The sequence below is a fragment of the Aulonocara sp. 'chitande type north' Nkhata Bay genome, linkage group LG12 (assembly GCF_057382095.1).
Source record: "Aulonocara sp. 'chitande type north' Nkhata Bay isolate Kocher_YH1m ecotype deep benthic linkage group LG12, A_spYH_male_GT1.1, whole genome shotgun sequence".
Lineage (NCBI taxonomy): Eukaryota > Metazoa > Chordata > Actinopteri > Cichliformes > Cichlidae > Aulonocara > Aulonocara sp. 'chitande type north' Nkhata Bay.
In genome coordinates, this window is record NC_141355.1 from 24,019,134 (window position 1) to 24,037,974 (window position 18,841).

The 18,841-nt window shown below is 39.2% G+C and overlaps 1 protein-coding gene across 4 annotated transcripts in view; it reads right to left on the minus strand.

The window, feature by feature from the left end:
- Positions 1 to 1,443: 1,443 nt before the first annotated feature.
- Positions 1,444 to 18,841, minus strand: part of nipbla (NIPBL cohesin loading factor a) — a 28,291-nt gene continuing 10,893 nt past the window's right edge. For 3 of the 4 annotated variants that reach the window (XM_086314528.1, XM_086314527.1, XM_086314530.1), the window contains 37 exons: positions 17,963 to 18,176; positions 17,307 to 17,483; positions 16,990 to 17,163; positions 16,496 to 16,657; positions 16,297 to 16,403; positions 16,108 to 16,194; positions 15,618 to 15,849; positions 15,216 to 15,367; positions 15,041 to 15,121; positions 14,819 to 14,919; positions 14,485 to 14,614; positions 14,289 to 14,371; positions 13,847 to 13,979; positions 13,417 to 13,560; positions 13,166 to 13,252; positions 12,676 to 12,896; positions 12,480 to 12,582; positions 12,288 to 12,386; positions 11,936 to 12,082; positions 10,270 to 10,404; positions 10,062 to 10,160; positions 9,877 to 9,930; positions 9,678 to 9,786; positions 9,434 to 9,564; positions 9,079 to 9,219; positions 8,872 to 8,965; positions 8,447 to 8,601; positions 8,122 to 8,212; positions 7,748 to 7,921; positions 7,395 to 7,585; positions 7,024 to 7,131; positions 6,245 to 6,445; positions 5,545 to 5,691; positions 5,064 to 5,449; positions 4,790 to 4,964; positions 2,857 to 3,054; positions 1,444 to 2,754 (listed from right to left, as the gene is read on the minus strand). In XM_086314528.1, the coding sequence (XP_086170654.1) occupies positions 2,392 to 2,754; positions 2,857 to 3,054; positions 4,790 to 4,964; positions 5,064 to 5,449; positions 5,545 to 5,691; positions 6,245 to 6,445; positions 7,024 to 7,131; positions 7,395 to 7,585; positions 7,748 to 7,921; positions 8,122 to 8,212; positions 8,447 to 8,601; positions 8,872 to 8,965; positions 9,079 to 9,219; positions 9,434 to 9,564; positions 9,678 to 9,786; positions 9,877 to 9,930; positions 10,062 to 10,160; positions 10,270 to 10,404; positions 11,936 to 12,082; positions 12,288 to 12,386; positions 12,480 to 12,582; positions 12,676 to 12,896; positions 13,166 to 13,252; positions 13,417 to 13,560; positions 13,847 to 13,979; positions 14,289 to 14,371; positions 14,485 to 14,614; positions 14,819 to 14,919; positions 15,041 to 15,121; positions 15,216 to 15,367; positions 15,618 to 15,849; positions 16,108 to 16,194; positions 16,297 to 16,403; positions 16,496 to 16,657; positions 16,990 to 17,163; positions 17,307 to 17,483; positions 17,963 to 18,176 (5,586 nt within the window). In that variant the 3' untranslated portion in view covers positions 1,444 to 2,391. The remainder of the gene's footprint in view (positions 2,755 to 2,856; positions 3,055 to 4,789; positions 4,965 to 5,063; positions 5,450 to 5,544; positions 5,692 to 6,244; positions 6,446 to 7,023; positions 7,132 to 7,394; positions 7,586 to 7,747; positions 7,922 to 8,121; positions 8,213 to 8,446; positions 8,602 to 8,871; positions 8,966 to 9,078; positions 9,220 to 9,433; positions 9,565 to 9,677; positions 9,787 to 9,876; positions 9,931 to 10,061; positions 10,161 to 10,269; positions 10,405 to 11,935; positions 12,083 to 12,287; positions 12,387 to 12,479; positions 12,583 to 12,675; positions 12,897 to 13,165; positions 13,253 to 13,416; positions 13,561 to 13,846; positions 13,980 to 14,288; positions 14,372 to 14,484; positions 14,615 to 14,818; positions 14,920 to 15,040; positions 15,122 to 15,215; positions 15,368 to 15,617; positions 15,850 to 16,107; positions 16,195 to 16,296; positions 16,404 to 16,495; positions 16,658 to 16,989; positions 17,164 to 17,306; positions 17,484 to 17,962; positions 18,177 to 18,841) is intronic. The other variant, XM_086314529.1, reaches the window with a different exon arrangement.

Consider the following 18,841-nt stretch of genomic DNA (forward strand, 5'->3'; position numbering starts at 1 on the left):
CAGAGAAAATGCCTAGTTCATTTCAGGTCAAAGAATGGTCAGACTGCTTTGGCATGATATGAAGGCAACAGTAACTCAAATAATGCCTTGTTACAAGAAATGTATGCAGAAGAGCAACTTTACCAAGAAGCCACACAAAAACCGTAACTGTTGTGGATCGCGGCAAACGGAACTCAGTTCAACTCAATATTATTTTTTTCTATTTACAAGCTTGTTGGTATAGACAGTCTATACAGCATAGGTTACACACTACAGCAGAAGACAACACCAGGTACCACTGCTATCAGTTAAGAACAGGATACTATGGGGGTTACAGTTCCCAAGGGCACAAAATTGGACAACAGAAGATTGGAAAGGGCCTAGGCTTCCCCTGATGCATCGAGTGTTTCTTCTTTACTCGCTGCATTTCACTTTCTGCGTTTATTTAAAAAACGTAGTTATTATAGATTACAACACGACTTGACTCTCTTCCATAGCGTGCCGTTTCTCGTGTCCCCTCCACTCATCCCCAAGTGGTCTGGCAGACAGCTGCACCTCCTTGAGCCTGGTTCTGCCAAAGGTTTCTTCCCATTAAAAGGTAGTTTTTCCTTCCCACCATTGCCAAGTGCTTGCTCATAGGTGGGGTCATCTGATTGTTGAAGTTTTGTCCATGTTATTGTAGGGTACTTTCCTTACAATATAAAGTGCATTGAGGTGACTGTTGTTGTGATTTGGCAATATATACCGGTAGATAAAGTTGGTTGTCAGAATTTCTGATAAAAAAACCCCAATGAAAGCATGGAGCTGTCCTGTCTTTTATCAAGTGTTCAGGATGCTGGTAATGTAATAGTGTATAGTATATTTTCTTGTCACCCTTTGAGCCAGTTTTTACCACCATGGTTTAAACACCACAGCCTACATGAGTACCGCTGCAGACCATGTCCATCCCTTCATGACCAGTTTACCACTTTCAGCAAAATAATGCACCAAGTCACAAACCCAAATCATCTCGAACTGCTTTCTTGAACATGAGTTCATTGCACTCAAATGACCCCTACAGTTAGAAAATCTTAATCCACAGAGTACCTTTGGGATGTGGTGGAATAGTGTATATATGCTTATCAAATGTAAGGACAGCAGCACTCTCATATGCATGTAAAAATGCTTCATTTGTACATGAGGATGAGATCTAAAAAATATAAGAAAAGTCCTCTGACAACTTTCGACTCTAATACTTAAGTTGCCTGACAGGTTTGTATAATATGATTCAGCAAAATCAAAAACTATACTATAAATCACCTTATGCACACTTTAGGAAAAACTGTGATAAAATGATCATCCTTTGGACAAAAATCCTATAATCTGACATCATGTAAAGACTCTCTCAGTCATATCCGTCCAATGATTTTCTTCACTTTGGCAAGATGAACAGATTGGATCAACAGTTTGAGCAGACAAGTGACAAAGAGAAGTAGAAAATTTATTGCAGTATTTGTTCCACCAAAAGGGTATGAATCCCCTTTCCTCTTATTACTAGGGTGACCTAATACAACAAAATCTACATTTACAAAATATCCTCCTGCAATAGGCCACATATACTGCATGCGTAGTTCGAAATAGAATAAATTATATTCAGAGGACTCTGCCATTGTACAGCATGGACAAATAAAAGTGAACAAAAATAAAAATTCTTGTTTTTTTGTTTGTTTTTTGTCATCTGTTTTTTTCCTCAAATATCTAAAAGCTAAAAGGAAAAAACCATCCGGTTGCTAGTAGTATAATAAACTCCAAAAACACTTTAATAAGAACATCAAAAAGACTAATTTCCAACATTCACTTAAGGTTTTATTCTTTTTTTTTTACAGCTTTTTTGTCTTCAGAGATATAAACATTTTAATTTTTTGTCGTGTTAAACTATGATACAGTGGGAGTAGAAATGAGCGACTAGAATCTGCTGCACAACAGCGAAGGAGCTCCCACAACAATGTCGACAAAACATTTCCCTCCAGGTCTCGTCTCTGATAGCCTTTTAAGGGATAATCGGGATGTATTATTCCTTTAATGCCTTCAGGATTCTATCCTCTGAACTTGTACACAAACGAAACATGAGCAGTCCCTCTAATATAAGTCTTATGTTTTGTGTCATTTTTGCAAGAATAACTCATGTAAAAGTATGTAGTGTCAAATATTCTTGCCCTCGTGTTTTCTTACAAAAATGAGGAAGGAGAGAGGGAGGGTAGGAATCCAGTGAAGTTTGGCTGTGTTGTTGGAGGTGGCAGGTTGAGGAGGAGGAGAAGGAGCAGGAGCAGTGAAGAGGAGGATTTATAATAAAGTAGAAATGGAACAGGGGAACCAAAAAAAAAAAAATTAAAAAAACAAAACAAAACAAAAAACCCCACCACATTGGAGCCATTAGCTAGCCCCTCCTTCCCGTGCTGCATACAGTGAGCGTAAAGTCTGTACTACTTTGTTGCTCAGTTTGTGGTTGCTGGTCAAGGCAATCTTCTTGTAAATGATGTCCGACTCCTTAATAGTGTCCACCCAAGGCACCAGTTTTCGGCCATCACGTTTCTTGGCTTCTGCCCAGGGCCCCGAGTACGAACCAGCCATCCAGTGGATGCTGTACCCATGTGAGGTCTTTTGGATGACTCGAGCTATCTGCGGCCGGTCTTTATATTTGGGGCAGCAAAGCGCAATCACATCCATAACCTCCACTGTCTCACTCATCCGACCAGGATCCGAGGAGTCACCTGCTCGCCTTGACTTTCGAGAGGACTGTAGAGAGCAAAGAACAAAAAAAAATTTTTTTTTAAAGAAATTTCCTCAATTGCTTTTAATTAGCATTTTACAAAAAGAGTGTGTATCCATTTATCTCACCCCTGGGGTCCTCTCGTCACCATCACTATCATCATCATCCGTCTCTGGTCCGGCCTGATTGCGCGGACTCGGTCCTGACAGGGGGCCGGAGCCTCCCAATAGAGCATTTATGGCTTTGTTTCTGATGTTCGCACTGGCAGATGCTTCCCCCTCCTCATCCTCTTCATCTGGGTCCAGATGTTCCATCAGAACTTTGAACTGTGAAAAGTAAAAAGAAAAGAAACCAACTTTGAGACGAAGCTTCAGGCTAATCAGCAGTTATAACCATGCAAACCAAATATTGAATAAAGGGCAAAACTCATATTCACTGCAGTCTGTTTGAATTAGAGATGGACCGATCCGGTATTACATATCGGTATCGGTCTGATACGGACCTAAATTACTGAATCGGATATCGGTGAGAAATAAAAAATCTAATCCGATCCATTAAATATCACGAAAGCACCTCACAAAACTTGCGACATGGTGTAACTCAGCTCATAACCTTAGCACGTCGGAGCAGTATGCATCACGTGATTAGAGAGGCTGTGGCGTGCGAGACCTGTCAGCGGTCTGATTGAGCATTTGGATCCTTGCTACCAAGCCAGCATTTCATCTCCGAGAAAGTGATCCCAGAGAGAAGTAAAGCAAGTGGGTAAGTTCATCTCTGAATGTTTGTAAAGCATTCGCACGTTAAGCTTAACAACCGATTTATGGAGCGACTACCTCTTCTCTCTCCATCTCCTGTTGCTACTTCAATCATGAAACTGATCAATGATCGGCTGATCGGCTTTTCTGTAGCAACTCCCGTCTCTCTTGTTTGTTTATGGCCGACTTTGCACCAGAAAGGGGAAACCAGTGGCTGAACAACAGCAGCACATTTAAGCTTGATAAGCTGTTGTTAGAATTTATTTAATATTACTTTCTACACCAGGATCCTTTTCTACGCAGCTGACGGCTGGTAACTGTGCAGGGGCGGATCTAGCAAGCTTATGCCAGGGGGCCAGATAGGGCATTAACGGGGAAAAGGGGGGCACAAAGAAATACTTTTCTTTCTTATTGTAATTTAAAATGTCTAGCTTTTATTAAATAATTATCTGAATCTTACACCCAAAGTTTTAATCTGATGTAAAATGTATAGAAGTCCATTACTGTATATAGTAACTATTAAGTCTAATATACCCTAGTAAGCTATAGTACTTTCCCCTTTGGGAAGGTACCATCTGTGCAGTCTGCAGTTCTGTTGAAGAAAGATGTTGAATCTACTTAATTATTGTGGAAAAATAATTGATTTCTGTGCCTTTATTTTTTTTATCACATGCATTAAATTAAAGTTGATTACGTCGTTTAAGCATCGCGAGGGTGGGGGGTGGTTCCCTTTTTTTTTTTTTTTTTTGCTGGGAGTTGGCAACTCTTACTTAGGTTGCTTAATATTTCTGCTAAGTACTCTTTAAAATACCAGAATAGGGAGGATGGAGTAGGTTTAAGTTTATTAGATCGATCAGTATTGCTGAACTATGAAATATTTTGGGTGCACTGTATTTTTTGCATACAGCCGTAACAGAATAGCTTTAGGGTTTTTTTTTTGTTTTTTTTTACTTGAGTATGAACTTATGCAGCAAGATATTAAAAAAACAAACAAAAAAAAAAAACAGTTTTATTGATTAAAAAATACACTATATCGGATTCATATCGGTATCGGCAGATATCCATATTTATAATATCGGTATCAGACATAAAATGTGGTATCGTGCCATCTCTAGTTTGAATCGCAAATTTAAGGCAAAACTCATATTTTAGTAAGTTCAGTAAGTAAGAAAAATTTATTAAAAAACATTTTTGTGTGATAATTAAATTCTACACTAAACTCGTGTAACTGCTTAGAGGACAGACAATAATATAAACCAGTGAACTCAAAACACTTTAGTCAGGCTGATTAAGCTTTGTTACTTACATCTAGATACTGTTTGACTATCTGCTTCTTTACACCATCTGTCAGCGTGGCGTGAGCCATGTTGTTGGAGATAAAGTCGATGGTTTGTCGTGGGTGAAAGTGAATGTTGCCTTTTCTGTTCACTGCCTTGTCGTACACCTTGGCTGACTCTGTTGGAGAGTATTTCTGGATTTTACTGTTGGAAGACAAAACATTTTTTGGTCAGTTGTAGAAGTCACAAGGTCCCATTTTGGCAGATGTTCTGAGTTTGTTAAATCAATCCACAATTACTAACCTGTCAGAGAATCCATATTGGTTTTTCAGATGCTGTTTGAGCACCAGCAGAAGCAGAATGCCCTGAACTGCGTTTGCAAAGTCCAAGAGACCTGTGGGATTATCTGGGAGGAGCCTCATTACTTTCTCCACATCGTCCACATCCAAATCCTCCAGATCAGACTCGGACTCCGAGCTCTCCGAGTTTGCAACAGGTTTTTTCGTCTTTTTTGGCCGTCGTACCACATCGTCGTCAGTGTCTTCATTGTCCTCACCATTGCTGTTCTCTGCATCTTCACTCCTCCAAGAGTCGCAGTTCATCTTTTCCTCATCATCCTCTCCATCTGATGAGTTCTTCCACTCTTTCTTGACCTTTTTCTCTTTACGTCTTGGTTCCTTTAGAAGAAGCTGGACAGAAAGGACAATCTATTAATATTTTTTTGTTCCAGCAGTGTAATTCTCTGGATTTAAAAAAAAAAGAATAAATCTCAGGTCTTCCCCACCTCTTTAAAGGTTTGCAACAAGTTGCTGCCAGAGACTGACAGGGTGATGTCTATATGGTGCATGATGAAGAGAGGCTCCTCCTGGCTCTGGTATGGAAAACAAGCAAGGTTGTCTGCGATAAACAGGAGCATGTTTACGTCCGTCTTCTGCAGAAAGAAAAGAAATGTGGAGCTTGATCAAAAGTTAGCACTTGGTACAAAATAACAGTGCAATATTACCCAATTTGAGTTCAAATGCTCATACATAAAAAGTTAACTGTGTATAGTGAAATCAGAAAAGATGTAATATTGTAGACTGAACTTCAGCATTTGTCGCTTAATAAAAAGGTCTTCCTTTAAGATCAGTGTTATCCAAGCTCAGCAACCAGAGGAATCTGAAAGCTCATGTTTTCATTTGTCTGGATTCCCTTTTCTCTCTTTACATTTGGCCTAATATGGGTATTATTGTACACATTGTGTTGTTCTGATTTGTTGTAATTCTATCTAGTTGTAACCAGCGGCATTTCTAGACTAATTTACATTTGCATAATGATGTCAGGCTAGTTCTAACCTTAAGAGTTGTCATAACACACCTGTTATTACACTTACCACAAAGCAAAGAACTCAAAGTATATTTTTACATTGCATACAGTTAATTAGGAAACACCATTTGCCACTAAGGAGTCATAACATGTGCCAAGATGAATGCTGGTTAACTCACAGCACTGTCATCAAAGAGGTTCAGCAGCGAGATGAGAAAAGCCCTCCGGTGTTGTCGGTTCCCCCGGATCATAGTGAAGAGGTGGGAGCAGAGTGCCGAGTGGGTCTCGTCCTGTCTGAATCCTCTTATGATGGATTTACGAGATGAATTAATGGCCTGCTGCAAACTGTATGACATCTTCATCCCAGCAACTGCCTTCATCTGTCATAAAATATATTGGGTGACGAGTGTTAGAAACACAGCATTTCTATAACTACTGGGACAATTATTGTACTGATAATGTTCCTTTTAAAAAAAGTATCATGTACATTCACTTTATTAAAAAGAACAGTGAATAAATGAATGGCTGTGGTACATTTATCATTAGATTAGACCAAAATCCTGAATGTTATGTTTTTTGATCTTCTTTACAGCAGAAGATCCAGAACATGATCTCTCAAGAGACTGGAAACTGTTCTGGCATTAAATGGTGCAGTGGGTAGAATAAATGTTGTGATCTGTACAGGGTGTACCCTGCCTTTCGCCCTGACACACCTGGATAGGCTCTAGCACCCCAAAACCCTGAACTGGACAAGCAGTTAAGAAAATGCACGGATGGATTTTTTTGTCACAAATCTAAGGCTCATCTTGTCCATACTGTATTACTGTTATTCTGGTTGTTTTTTGCAGCTGTTTGTGCTAAAGTTAAAGAGGGTTAAAAGAAGACAAAAAAACCCCAAAAAGTAACAAGGTAAGACCTAAATCTGGAATGCGAAAAAAAATGAAAAACACCAACTCACGTGGATGAATCCTGTGTACTTCTTGTCAATCTCCACCAGCTGCTGGTCTGCTTTGTTCCTCATGCTGGGCTCTGGGTCTGTTCCCATTGCAATGAGGTAGGGTACACACTACACAGACAGGATAAAAGCAGTGAAGTTCACATGCATATGCATTTTACTTCTGTTCATGAAAAAAAGAGAAAACAGATTAAAATGAAAGTAACTAGTGATTTTACAATAACTACAAACTAATGAATATTGGTTAGCTTTAAGATGCTTGCATACAAAAATTACTTTGAGGAAAAAAAGTGCTATCAATAGACCAAACACAAACAATTATTTATTGATAGTGATATAATAATGACACGTGACAAGTTCTTGCTTTCAATTACCTGAACAGGATGGATGAGACCCTGGTTGAGCGTGAGAGCTATGACGTTGAGAGCAAAGTGACGTACGCTGGATTGGGTGTGGAAGAAAGCCTCCAACACCTGCTTTAAATAAAGCTGCATAATGGAGCTGCTCATCCCCGAAGAGATGTCTCCCATCTCCTTCAGATCCTCTTGTTTGGACATTTTCTTCCCTACAAGTACAAAAAAACCATAAAATATACAGATTGTCCCTTCTAGACGATGTTCATTTTTATATAGTGAAGTAATAAAATCACTTGAATTGACAAAATGTTATAACAAGTATATTATTCACTGTGACGTCTAAAAGCTGTTTAAAAAAACAAATTACTTACATTCTCTGTCTGCTTCCTGCATCCGCGTGTCTTCCTCCTGAAGGTATGTCTGGAGGTTTTTGAGGATCTGAATTTTGAGGTTAATTGAGGAGCCACTGTCAGCCAGGATGCCATTATACAAAGACTTCACCTCCTGCATAAACATCTGGCTGGGATGCATGATCACAAGGAAACCTGCGTGAAAAGAATAACAAAGATCAAATACATGTAAAAATAAGTAAATGACACATCCTTCTATATGATCTCAACCTGCTGTGGCCAGGGAATCATTTGCTCATCTCTGGTCTTTATATTATAGTCCTATAAGCTGGTAAAATGACACTGTAGGTCCTGGAGTCAGTCTAATCACACTAAAAAAAACATTATGTTCTTACCTAAGCCAATGATGGCTTTGGTCTTGACCTCCTCATCTTCATGCTTGGTGAAGTATAGCAGCAGCTCAAGAACTTTCTCCTTGATAACAACCTTGACAACACGTCAACACATAATTACGAAACTGCAGACATTTTCATACATGTTTTTTAAAACAGCAATCATAAAGTTGCATAATGAGCTGCTTCATCATAGCCAATCGTGGTTGTGGACAAGATCCTCAAAGAAGAAGATAACTGGACGTAAAGCTGTAATCCAAAATTAGACCCAGTTTTCATTTGAAATGTTCATTTCTAATCAATAATTAATCATTAACTACTACCCTACCTTGGTGGTGCCCTTGAACTCTTCCAGATCAAAATCAAAGTGTCGGGCCAGGGCACCCACGGTGAAGAGGGATCGCAGCAGGAAAGGCTTGTTTGCTACCAACTTTGTGTCGTTTGGGTCCTCCTGATGCTGAACCTTCAGCCTGTTAAGCGCACCTAAGAGGGGATGAAAAAAACATTTGAATTGAATTTTTTAAATTCCATTCAAACTCTGACTGCTTAAAATGCAATTTTATATTTTATAGGCCTTCTGCAATGTTTTTTGGAGAACTTGTGGCTAAACTAAATCCACTCTTCTGAAGAAACAGTGGGATATAAATAGTTACATTTCTTTGGCTTTTGAATGGATTAATGTGGTACTTCAGCAGAGCTATGCTATCCCTATAAAACACAAACATTATTACTCCAGGCATTAGCATCTCTCACCATAGAATCTGTTGAAGCAAGCCCACACAAACTTATAGTTGTGTGTGACTTTGTTCACAACGGCTCCGAGACAGCTCACACAGTGTTGGACCACCTGAACACAGGAAGATAAACCATCATGTTACCTCTTTAACAAAACTGGTTACAGCTTATATACTTAAATTGGGCAAACTTATATAAACTTGTTAAAACACTGCTGCCACGCACCGTCATGCCATATTTGATGATGAGCTTCATGAGGTCTTCTTCAATGGTTGCAAGGAAAGTTGCACTGGGGTGCTCCATCAGAGGAACCACAAGCTCCAAAATCTTTGCCACATTACAGATAACCATGAAGTCATTGGCAGTCTGCAGGGGAAACAAAATATGAATGTTATAAAAGTATATTAGGAAAAATCAACTCAAAGAAAGTACTCCTTCTCCCTTTCAATCGAATCATTAACTTAACAACTGAATTATCTTTACAAATCAACAATATAAAGTTATAGTATATACTAGTAAACATTATCACATTAATAACTCTTCAAGAACAAAAAACGTTAGTAATTTTGAAACAACTTACATTACACTTTGTCGTCAGGTAGGGTTGCATGGTCATAGCATGTTTGACCATAAGCTGGGCGCTGATCTTGCTGAACAAGTACAAGGTGGTGATACAAGCCACTAGCCGTGTTGAGTTCACCCCCTTGTTCTCTATAGAGGGAAAAGGAGTTAACAATACATGCAAAATTACAGTACAAGTACAATGCTTAGGCAAGGATATACGTTTACATTTAAATATATAACCAATATATATCCAAACATACCTGCAAGAGACTCCTCATATTTAAGGATGTGTTCAACCAGATTGTCGACGAGCTGAACACAAGCCTTTTCGGCTGGCTTATATGATGCGTCCTCTTCAGATTTGAGGAGCTAAAGAAAGGAGAAAAATGTTTATAAGGTTTTAAACAATAGCAGATCTCAAAACAGATATCTATTATATAATGAAGCTCAAATGCTAACATTTTGAAGAAGCTGTTCAAACCAATCATAGCCGGTGTCTCGACAGGCTGCAACCTAAAGACATCAGAGGAAATGATTAATAATATGCAATCATCAACTACTGGTTGAGAACTGACACCCTACGGTTTTTTTTTACATTTATAATTTTAAATCATTCAACAAAGTGGTAATTCAGTTAAATGTACCACATCAGTGATGTTGAGAATCTTCCTGGTCATGGTTTCTTTGTCATGGGCTGGAGTTGGAGTAAACCACAGCTTCTGGAATGTCTCATTCACCAGTTTCTATAAATAAGAAATGCAATAATAAAAAAATGAAATAATAAATATCTACAACGAATTCTATGAAGAATGGAAGCCACGTCTTAACAACCATCTGTAAGCAGATCCATACCTTAATTCCTTCCTCGTCATTGACCCTGCGGATCATCTTCACGCACATCTCAGTAATCTTACTGAAGGTCGGTTGCTCCAGACAAATATCTCTGAGGATTTTGATCACCCGTTTTCTCACACTGATACCAGTGTCCTAAAATAAAAAGGAATTAAATTAATAAACTGAAGTATAATTTTTAAAATGAATTTTAAAAAGAGAAAAGAGAAATGTATGCATTTGGTGTAGTAGCATTTTTTCACCCACAGGTGGCAGAATAAGACTGTAATGAAGAGTGAACTTCTCATGAACCCACTTGAACATTTCCATGACAACAGGGACAACAATCTCAACTGTTCACTTCCCAGATGCTAAGCACAGAGAGTAACTAGAAAGACTTTGAGTTCACCTGAATTTTAGTACTAACAGCATGTTGTCACGTGTGCTTTTTAATCCTAAAATCTTAAACTGCTGCTGGAAAACAGATTTAAATAGCTTACGCAATAGAAAACCCGAAAGTGCCCTATTAACCATTTTTTTAGGACTCTCCAAATACATTTCTGATGTACACTTGGTGTACCCCCCTCCAAAACAAAACAAAACAAACCCCAACCAAACACAAAACAAGCCAACAACCGCATTACTAGCCCAGAAGAAGTGTGCAGCAATCAGAGAAAAACACAATATTTACATGTATGCAGTTCATCAACAGACACATGAGTATTACTAGTATTGATCTGTGTAAGAAACCATCCTGCAGGTGCTAGGGACAGCTTAACAATGAAAGCACAAGTGAAGGGCCAAGCAAAAACACACCAACTAAGGCTACGTCCACACGTACACAGGTATTTTTGAAAACTGAGATTTTCCGTTTTAAAAAATAATCCCGTCCACACGTAAAGGCAGAAATGAAGGAAAACGCTGCTAGGAACATGCCAAAGCAACAGGTGGTGATATATTCCTAACCGTGTAGAAATGTTGGCCAATCAGAAGTCTAGAAATAGTAAACAAAGATGGGGCATAGAACCGAGTCGTATGTGTGAAGGGACAGTAACTGTGTGTGTATATGTAAGCATTTAAACACTGCAGAGAGTACAATTAACAGTAACAGTATTGTAGAAATTCATTTCACCGAAACAATAACGTGGCGCACAGTGTGACGTCAAAAAAGGCGCACACCTTTGACGCTGCGTTTTCTCCGTTTTTCTCGTCCACACGTAAATGCAAAAACTGAGTTTTCAAAAATATTCACCCTGGCCGGAGTTTTTAAAAATCTCAGAAAATGCCGTTTACGTGTGGACGAAAGGTGCAAACGCATAGAAAAATCTGCGTTTTCAAAAATACCCGGGTACGTGTGGACATAGCCTAAAAGCCCACAGTACAATGATGAATATGCCAAAACAGTGTAAAAGCTAAAATAATTATAGTAATGATAATTCTAATGCTATATTTCCTCATTATCTATGGAAAAACATCACGTATGTCCAAATCAATCAATTGGTACAGAATTGAAAAATGTTAGCTATTATAACCCAGCATCCTAATGTCACACTCAAGGTGTGGTGGACATCATCACACGATGGACCTAGCATGTGAAGTCACAGCTGTGGTTTTTGCTTTTGCGCCTTTAGCACCTATATGCAAACCACAGCATAACTGGGAATAAGTGACTGACTGGACAACTTACCAGTATCCTCTCTATGAGCATGTCGTAATATTGCTCAGTGAGTTGGGGTCTGCTGAGCACAAACTTGCCCAGCAGCTCTACAGCTGCCTCTCTCACACTGGTGGAGTTGTCCATTAAACGACCATGGACACCACGCTGCATGTCGGACTGCAGACAAAGAGAGCAATCAGTCAGCATATAGCAAGCTACAAGAATTACAAGATACCTTCTGAACAGAATGCTGCAGAATAAGAAGTACATTTTGAAAGAGCAAAGCCATACAAAGAATATAAGTTAAGACAGCATCATGTGCAGTAAAAAAAAATGTTAACAATTAATGCACTTGCTACTATAAACAGAGATAGAGACATACCCTTGCCAGTATGCTGGGATCAACAGCCACGACCTCAGACAGACATTTCATGGCTTTAGTCCTTACAGCGATGGCACTTTCTCCAAGGACTCGTAAAATCTGGTAAAGAACAAAGAATGTTTATGTTTCTCTGGGGGGGGGGGGGGGGGGGGGATTGAAATGCTTTTGCTAAAAAGAAAATCACACTCTTACCTGTGTTAAATAAATATCAAAGCTCTGGGCGAACGGCCTCATAGAGGCCAAATAACGCACAATCAAACAGGCATCTTCATAGTCCACAGTGTCAGAGTTCATTCTGTTGAGAAGCAGGTTACAGACTTGCACAGTCACACAACTGCACTTGTGCAAATAAAAGAAAGTACACTGCTGATATATCGCACATTCTTACTTCAGTGTGGTGAAATGAGCTGGCATGGTCTTAATGATGTTGCGCAGGAACTTCTTGCGCTTCTCAGCACGCTGCATAATTTCTCCGGTAGTTTCCACCTCCTTGGCATGTTGCGGACCGTCTGAAGAGTCTTCGTCCTTTGGATTCTGGTTACGCATGGACTTTTCAGCCTCGGTGGTGGCATCGCGGAACCACTGAGCAATGTAAAACTTTCTAGCAAACTAGAATGCAAAACAGGTCTCAGTATTACATTCATAGCATTCAAAGAAAATAATTACTTGCAGTAAGGAACATTTTTATTTGCACACAGAGATAACATGAGCAAATACTGTTTTAAACCATTTAAGATATGTCTTCTTATTTAAGAGAAGAAAGATTTATTAATATGGTAGTTTCCAACAGATTCCTCAAAAGCCAGTTCAAATGCAATGTGAAACTTATATCTAAACCTTAAAGAGTTCACCACATTCAACCTAATGAAAATACCCACCACCAGTGAGGCATCTGTCTCAGCGTTCTCCTCCAAGTAGTCCAGCAGAGCCTTCTGTAGCTGTTGGGTCTCATCGCTGCCTTGAGACTTTAAATGGGGAAGAATAAGTGGGAAAATATATTTATTGTGCCAAATGGTAGGAATGTAAATCATCAAGCAAGAACACATTTTCTGCATTTTACTCATTTCTGGCCCCATAAAAAACAAGAAAACAGTATCCTAAATCATTAAATTCAAAGCTGTCCTTTTACCTCTTGTACGATACGATCAATTGATCTCTGGTCCATCTTGCTTGTCACTGCATCCTTCCTCAGACGTGCAGCCACTGTGCCCAAATAGTCTAGAGATGCTACTCTCAGAGCCATCTCTGTCTGCTTATTACTGAACTGGTGTACCTAATAGGAGAAAAAGGCACAGGAATGGATGAACACAAGAACACTCTCATTGTGTGTGTCTGAAAAAAAACTGCTGTCATAAAGTTGATTTTCATAAACCACAGAAGTCAAGTTTGATCAACTGTGACACAAATGTTTTGAAAATATTGTATAAAATAAGAACATTTGCTTTCCTGGAGCCTCCATGACTTTTAACAAAGTCATCTCTTGCTATTAATCTGGATCATCTGTTCTCAGAAACACTACTTGCATTTCCAGTTTAAAGAAAGATCTTAGTCATGCTAACCAGCAGTCTCCCAAGCAAACTGAGCAGCAGCTCTGCAGCAGGCCATTCTGGTTTGTTCACTGTTGAAAGTAGGTCCTGGACAAAGTTCTCAAATAATGGACGGTAATCTTCTTCTCCCTGCTTGCTGCCACACCTGAGGGAGGCAAAAAAAGGAAGAAAGGGGATAAATAACAGGAAAATAACTATGCTCTGAGAGCATAATGAGAAATGATTAATGGTAACAATTATAATCAAGGTCAGACAGCCAACGATCAGAATTAAGACAGAAGTTTTAATACGGCTGAACAAGCTGGCAGAATACATCTGGAAAATCCTATAGAGTTACAGCTACTTCAAAACGTTCCTAGTTTGTCTCAATGTTGACTGATGACAAAAGGGATCTTAGCAACATTCAACAGTGTCATCAAAAAGTATAAATAGGAAGAAAACAATCTGAAATTACTTTTTAAGGAAGACTGAGAGGAAGTTTTGCGCAGTTCTCATTGCCGTCTCATAAGAGTTTGTTATCAACACGTCCTGATCCACCTGAAGAAGAAAAAAAAATCTTGAGCAAATGGTGTGTCTGACTGCATGTTGTATTGAATAAAACTATATTTGCTGATGTTTGTATGGGTTTTCATGTCAGCTTGTGCACCTACCTTGGTGTCATACTCTTCAAAAACATCTTTGTCACTGGGTAGGTGGACCACACACTGGATCAGCTGCAGAACCAGTGCTGTTACCATTTGGATGTACATCGGTTCTCCATCCTGGTCTGAACTGTTCAGCCTAAAACACAGAAGGTCAGGATAAATCACAAGTTACTAGCATTGCACAATCCAGTAAAAAAAAAAAAAAAAACATCAACACGTCTGAACAATTTTTATTTCTACATTGATGGTCAGACAATTCTCAAAGCTCTCAATTCATGCATTAACCTGGCAACTCTGAATAGCCTCAAATTTAGGTGAATTAGTGTGGAAAATGGGTTACCTGAAATTCCTGAGGGAGCGTTTGCTGGTGGGCAGTCTGGCCAAAGAGGTAAAGATCTCCTCAAGGATCAGCTGCCGATGCTTCTCATAACGTGAGAACACCTGTATACAGCAGAATATGAAAAAAAAATGTAAAAAAGATAAAAATTGCAAAATAACATTCTGGACCAAATGCCCTAAAAGGATGCTTTTAAATAAACACTCAATTTTTGTGCAGACGTACCGCTGTAACTAGTTTAATGGCACACAGTTGAAGCTCACTGACATTCTCTACAAAGAATGGAGTGATTCCCATAGAAGAAACCTGGAAGAACGGGACATGCACAATATGAGAAATCACGCATGTCTGCATGTCTGACTTACACTAATGTACTAAGTGCAACACTCTTAGCGTTTACCTGGAGGATGGTGGTGTCTGTAAGCAACTGTATCTCTAGGAGCTCAGAGATGTTGCTGACAATGTCACACACTTTGTTGTATAACATGACTATGACACGCTGCTTGTGCGTGGAGCATTTTGCACGCTTTGCCTTCGAGCTCAACATGCCACCTATAAAAACAACAGAAGTAATTTTTTAAAAGATAATGAACATAATAAGAAAATTAAAAATCTTAAATTAAGAAATACTATAATTTTGCAAGCTGAAAAAAAAACTGTTCCTGATTTCATAAAGCAAGCATCTATTTCAGTTTGCCAAACTGGCACTGGCTTATTTATCATTTGGTCTACTACTAATGTTAAGTTTATGAAGCGTTTCTAAAGTTAATAAAGAAAAATGAATGCAGAATTCTTCCTGTACCTCCATGTGGGTCCACCCTGTAGACTGGATCGTACTGTGGATACAGTGTGTTCTGAAGATGAAACTTGGTGTACTGCAGCACCCGCTCTATGACATCTTCTATGTAGACAGCCTTCGGCATGTGTGCTGAGGTCATAATGTTCAGAGCTGTCAGACAGGCATCTGCAGACTTTGTGACTCTCTCCATTATCAGATCTCTCCAAAGTCTTTCCTCGTCTTCAGCGTCATGGTCCTGTGGTTAAAAAGTAAAGAATGTGAACACTTTCAACATCAATAAACCAGTGTCAGAATGAGGAAGGCTATTATGTATTTCAGGAAGAAATCTGGAGTATTTTTTTATGATTGTCAGCTATTTCAGCATTATTATGTTTTGTTCATGGTCTCTGTATATAGATTTCCGCAGTGCATCACTGCAGGGAGAAAAATACTCCAGATATTAAGTAATGCTGAAAGATAAAGAAAAATAGGAAAAGGGAGGAAGGGCACTCACATGGTTCATCATGGTGGATAGCTTGGACCCATCCTGGATATTCTTTTCAAGGATATTCAGAAGCTTCACCAACTTGTCTGATGGGATCTGTAAGAACAGACACTGGTTTTTAGATCTACATCTGAAGAACCATTACAAACCCACAACATCCCAAATGATGTTTTTTTATGAATAAATAGAATATAGTACCCTGCTGGAGATGCCCATGGCCTTAATTTTGGCAGATTCGCTACCCAGCTCATTCAGCTGGTGTTTACCAAGCAGCAATTCCTGAGGTATCTCATCATCGTCTCCTGCTAGAAAACATAAACCAATAAATTAGGACTAAACTCTAATAAAATATAAGAAAACCAACATACCCACATTGACAGTCAGTACTGATACTTACCCATAGTAGTAAAATCCACATCCTCCAGATTTTCCAGTATGTTGTCAATGCTTGCCAAGAACCTCTTGAATGTAGAAGAGTCCATCAGTTCTTCTTGGGTCAGCTTGGGTTCATAAGCTTTCCGTTTCTTCTGCTTCTCCTTCATCTTCATTTTTCTGGCAACTAAGTGTGAGAAAATTTTTTTTTTAATTTTTAAAATTAAAATTTTAAAATTAAAATAAAAAAAAAAAATTAAATTTTTTTTTCAGGGGGTGTGCAAGAAAAAAATCTACTGTAAAAATCTGCTGTCAAGTTTTTCACATATCAGATTTACCTGATACTATTAAGCAAAATTAAGGTGTTTTTATGCATTTAAACATGTAAACACCCAACTCCACAATCAAAAATGGCAGTTTGATTTAATTTTGAACACCCAACAAAGGCATAATAATCTCTTCTACTACACATGTTTCAGAAGGGAAACAAAGACCATTTGTAGCACTTAAATTACAGACCTTCACTCATGCTCGGAGGCGGCGAATCTTCCTCAGATGAGTCTCGGTAGCGGCTCCCTGATCCTCGGCGGCTGTCTCGGTGCCCACTTTTCCGGTGTTCCCCTGACCCTCTGCGCTCCCTCTCTTCGAACTCCCAAGCTCTGTCTTTCTCTCTGCGCTGCCGCTTCCTTGCAGCTGTAGAGATTTAGCATAAAATAATAAGGCCTAAACTCTGAAAAAAGAAGCTAAATTTAAAAAAATAAATAAATTCTCACATCTAGTAAAAGAACCTGCAAAAAATAGTTTGGTATAAGTTAGAATTGAATGAATTGACTCACACTCTCCAGTTGCGTCATAGTCTTCATCGGAGCTGACCTCAGCATATTTGGGCCTCTCATTTACTGTGCTTCGTTTCCTCTTGTTCATCTTTACTCTTTCACATAAGGGCATGGTAGACTCGATCTCTGCCAGCAGCTCTGGGGGCAGCTCCTTCAAAACTGCTGGGTCCATACCACCTGAAAATTTGACAATAATATTATACAATTATTAGCAAAATAATTTCATTGTATAGAGCAGACTTTCCCAAAGTGTGGGGCCCATCCCCTAAGGGGGGGGGGGGGGGGGGGGGGGCCAGAGCCATGGTGGGGGGGCGCGATATGAAAAGGGGGGGGAAAAAACAAAACGCTTGGACACTGCTAGCGCGGGGCGCCCACAGAAACGCAAAGCAGGAGATGAAGCATAAGTGAATATGTTTCCAAACCAACTTCATTCTAAGCCAAAGACTAGAAAATATGGTGAAACATATCTGCCCTTTGGTTTCACCTGCACAAGTGCCAAGGTAGGTCTCCCCTGCAGAATTGGTTTTTCCTTCGTCGGGAGCAGCGCTTTACATTTCTCTTGTAAAATAAAGGGGGGCCTAGCAAAAAAAGTTTGGGAACCACTGGTATAGAGTGAAAAAACACATTGTAAATATAATTTAAAAACAGCTTCTTACTTTTGCCGGACTTTCCTGAGGAGAGTCGGTTCTTTCCAGACTTGCTGTGCCGAATGATCCTCTGGATCTGGTCAACTGATAGCTTTTTTAGAACCACTACAGGCTTGGGGCGCTTCTCCAAGTCCTGCACCAATCCCAGCCTCTCCAGTTTAACTTTTGGCTGGCCCCACATATGACTTTCAGTCGATCCACTGCCTTCCTTGTCACGATTGATCTGGGAGGAAAAAATAAGATAGGAGTGAGAAAAAACATCCAGTATAGTCAAGTTCAAAAATCAATATGTTCCACACTTCACACAATTAGAAAGAAAACATGGGCTTCATTCAGAACAGAAAATAAGGTGTGAATAATGACTCAAACTGAAATGAAATTGGTGATTTTGATGTTAGTTTCCAGTGTCTTGATAGCAAAGCACAAAGATATATTCCACTGTTTTTCCAAAAATATCCAGGTCTTAACTTGTAGAACAAACAGTGAACACATCGTGTTGTCGACACTGCAGTGCAGTCCCACTTCTAATTGGGAGTGACTAGCCAAAACTTAGGATGCAATTTTGGATGTTCCCACTTGTATTGCGCTTGCAGTGCAACAAGTAATTTGTGCTAATTGTGCTAAGTGAAAAGTGGGAGTGAGCAGCAGCTCATTGATGCAACCTTTGTTCACATTAAGAATATATTTAAGAAGCTTTGTCAAGTCTACAAATCCTTAGTAACTGAATAACATTTAAATACCTAACCAGCTATTTTTAACATCATTTCAGTCATCGTACCACTCTTGATCTTCAACGTCATGTCAACAATCTGGGCATAAAATTTCTTACAACATGATTTTTCCCATGATTGTCCTCACAGTCAACCCGTTGTGAGGACAGTCATAAAT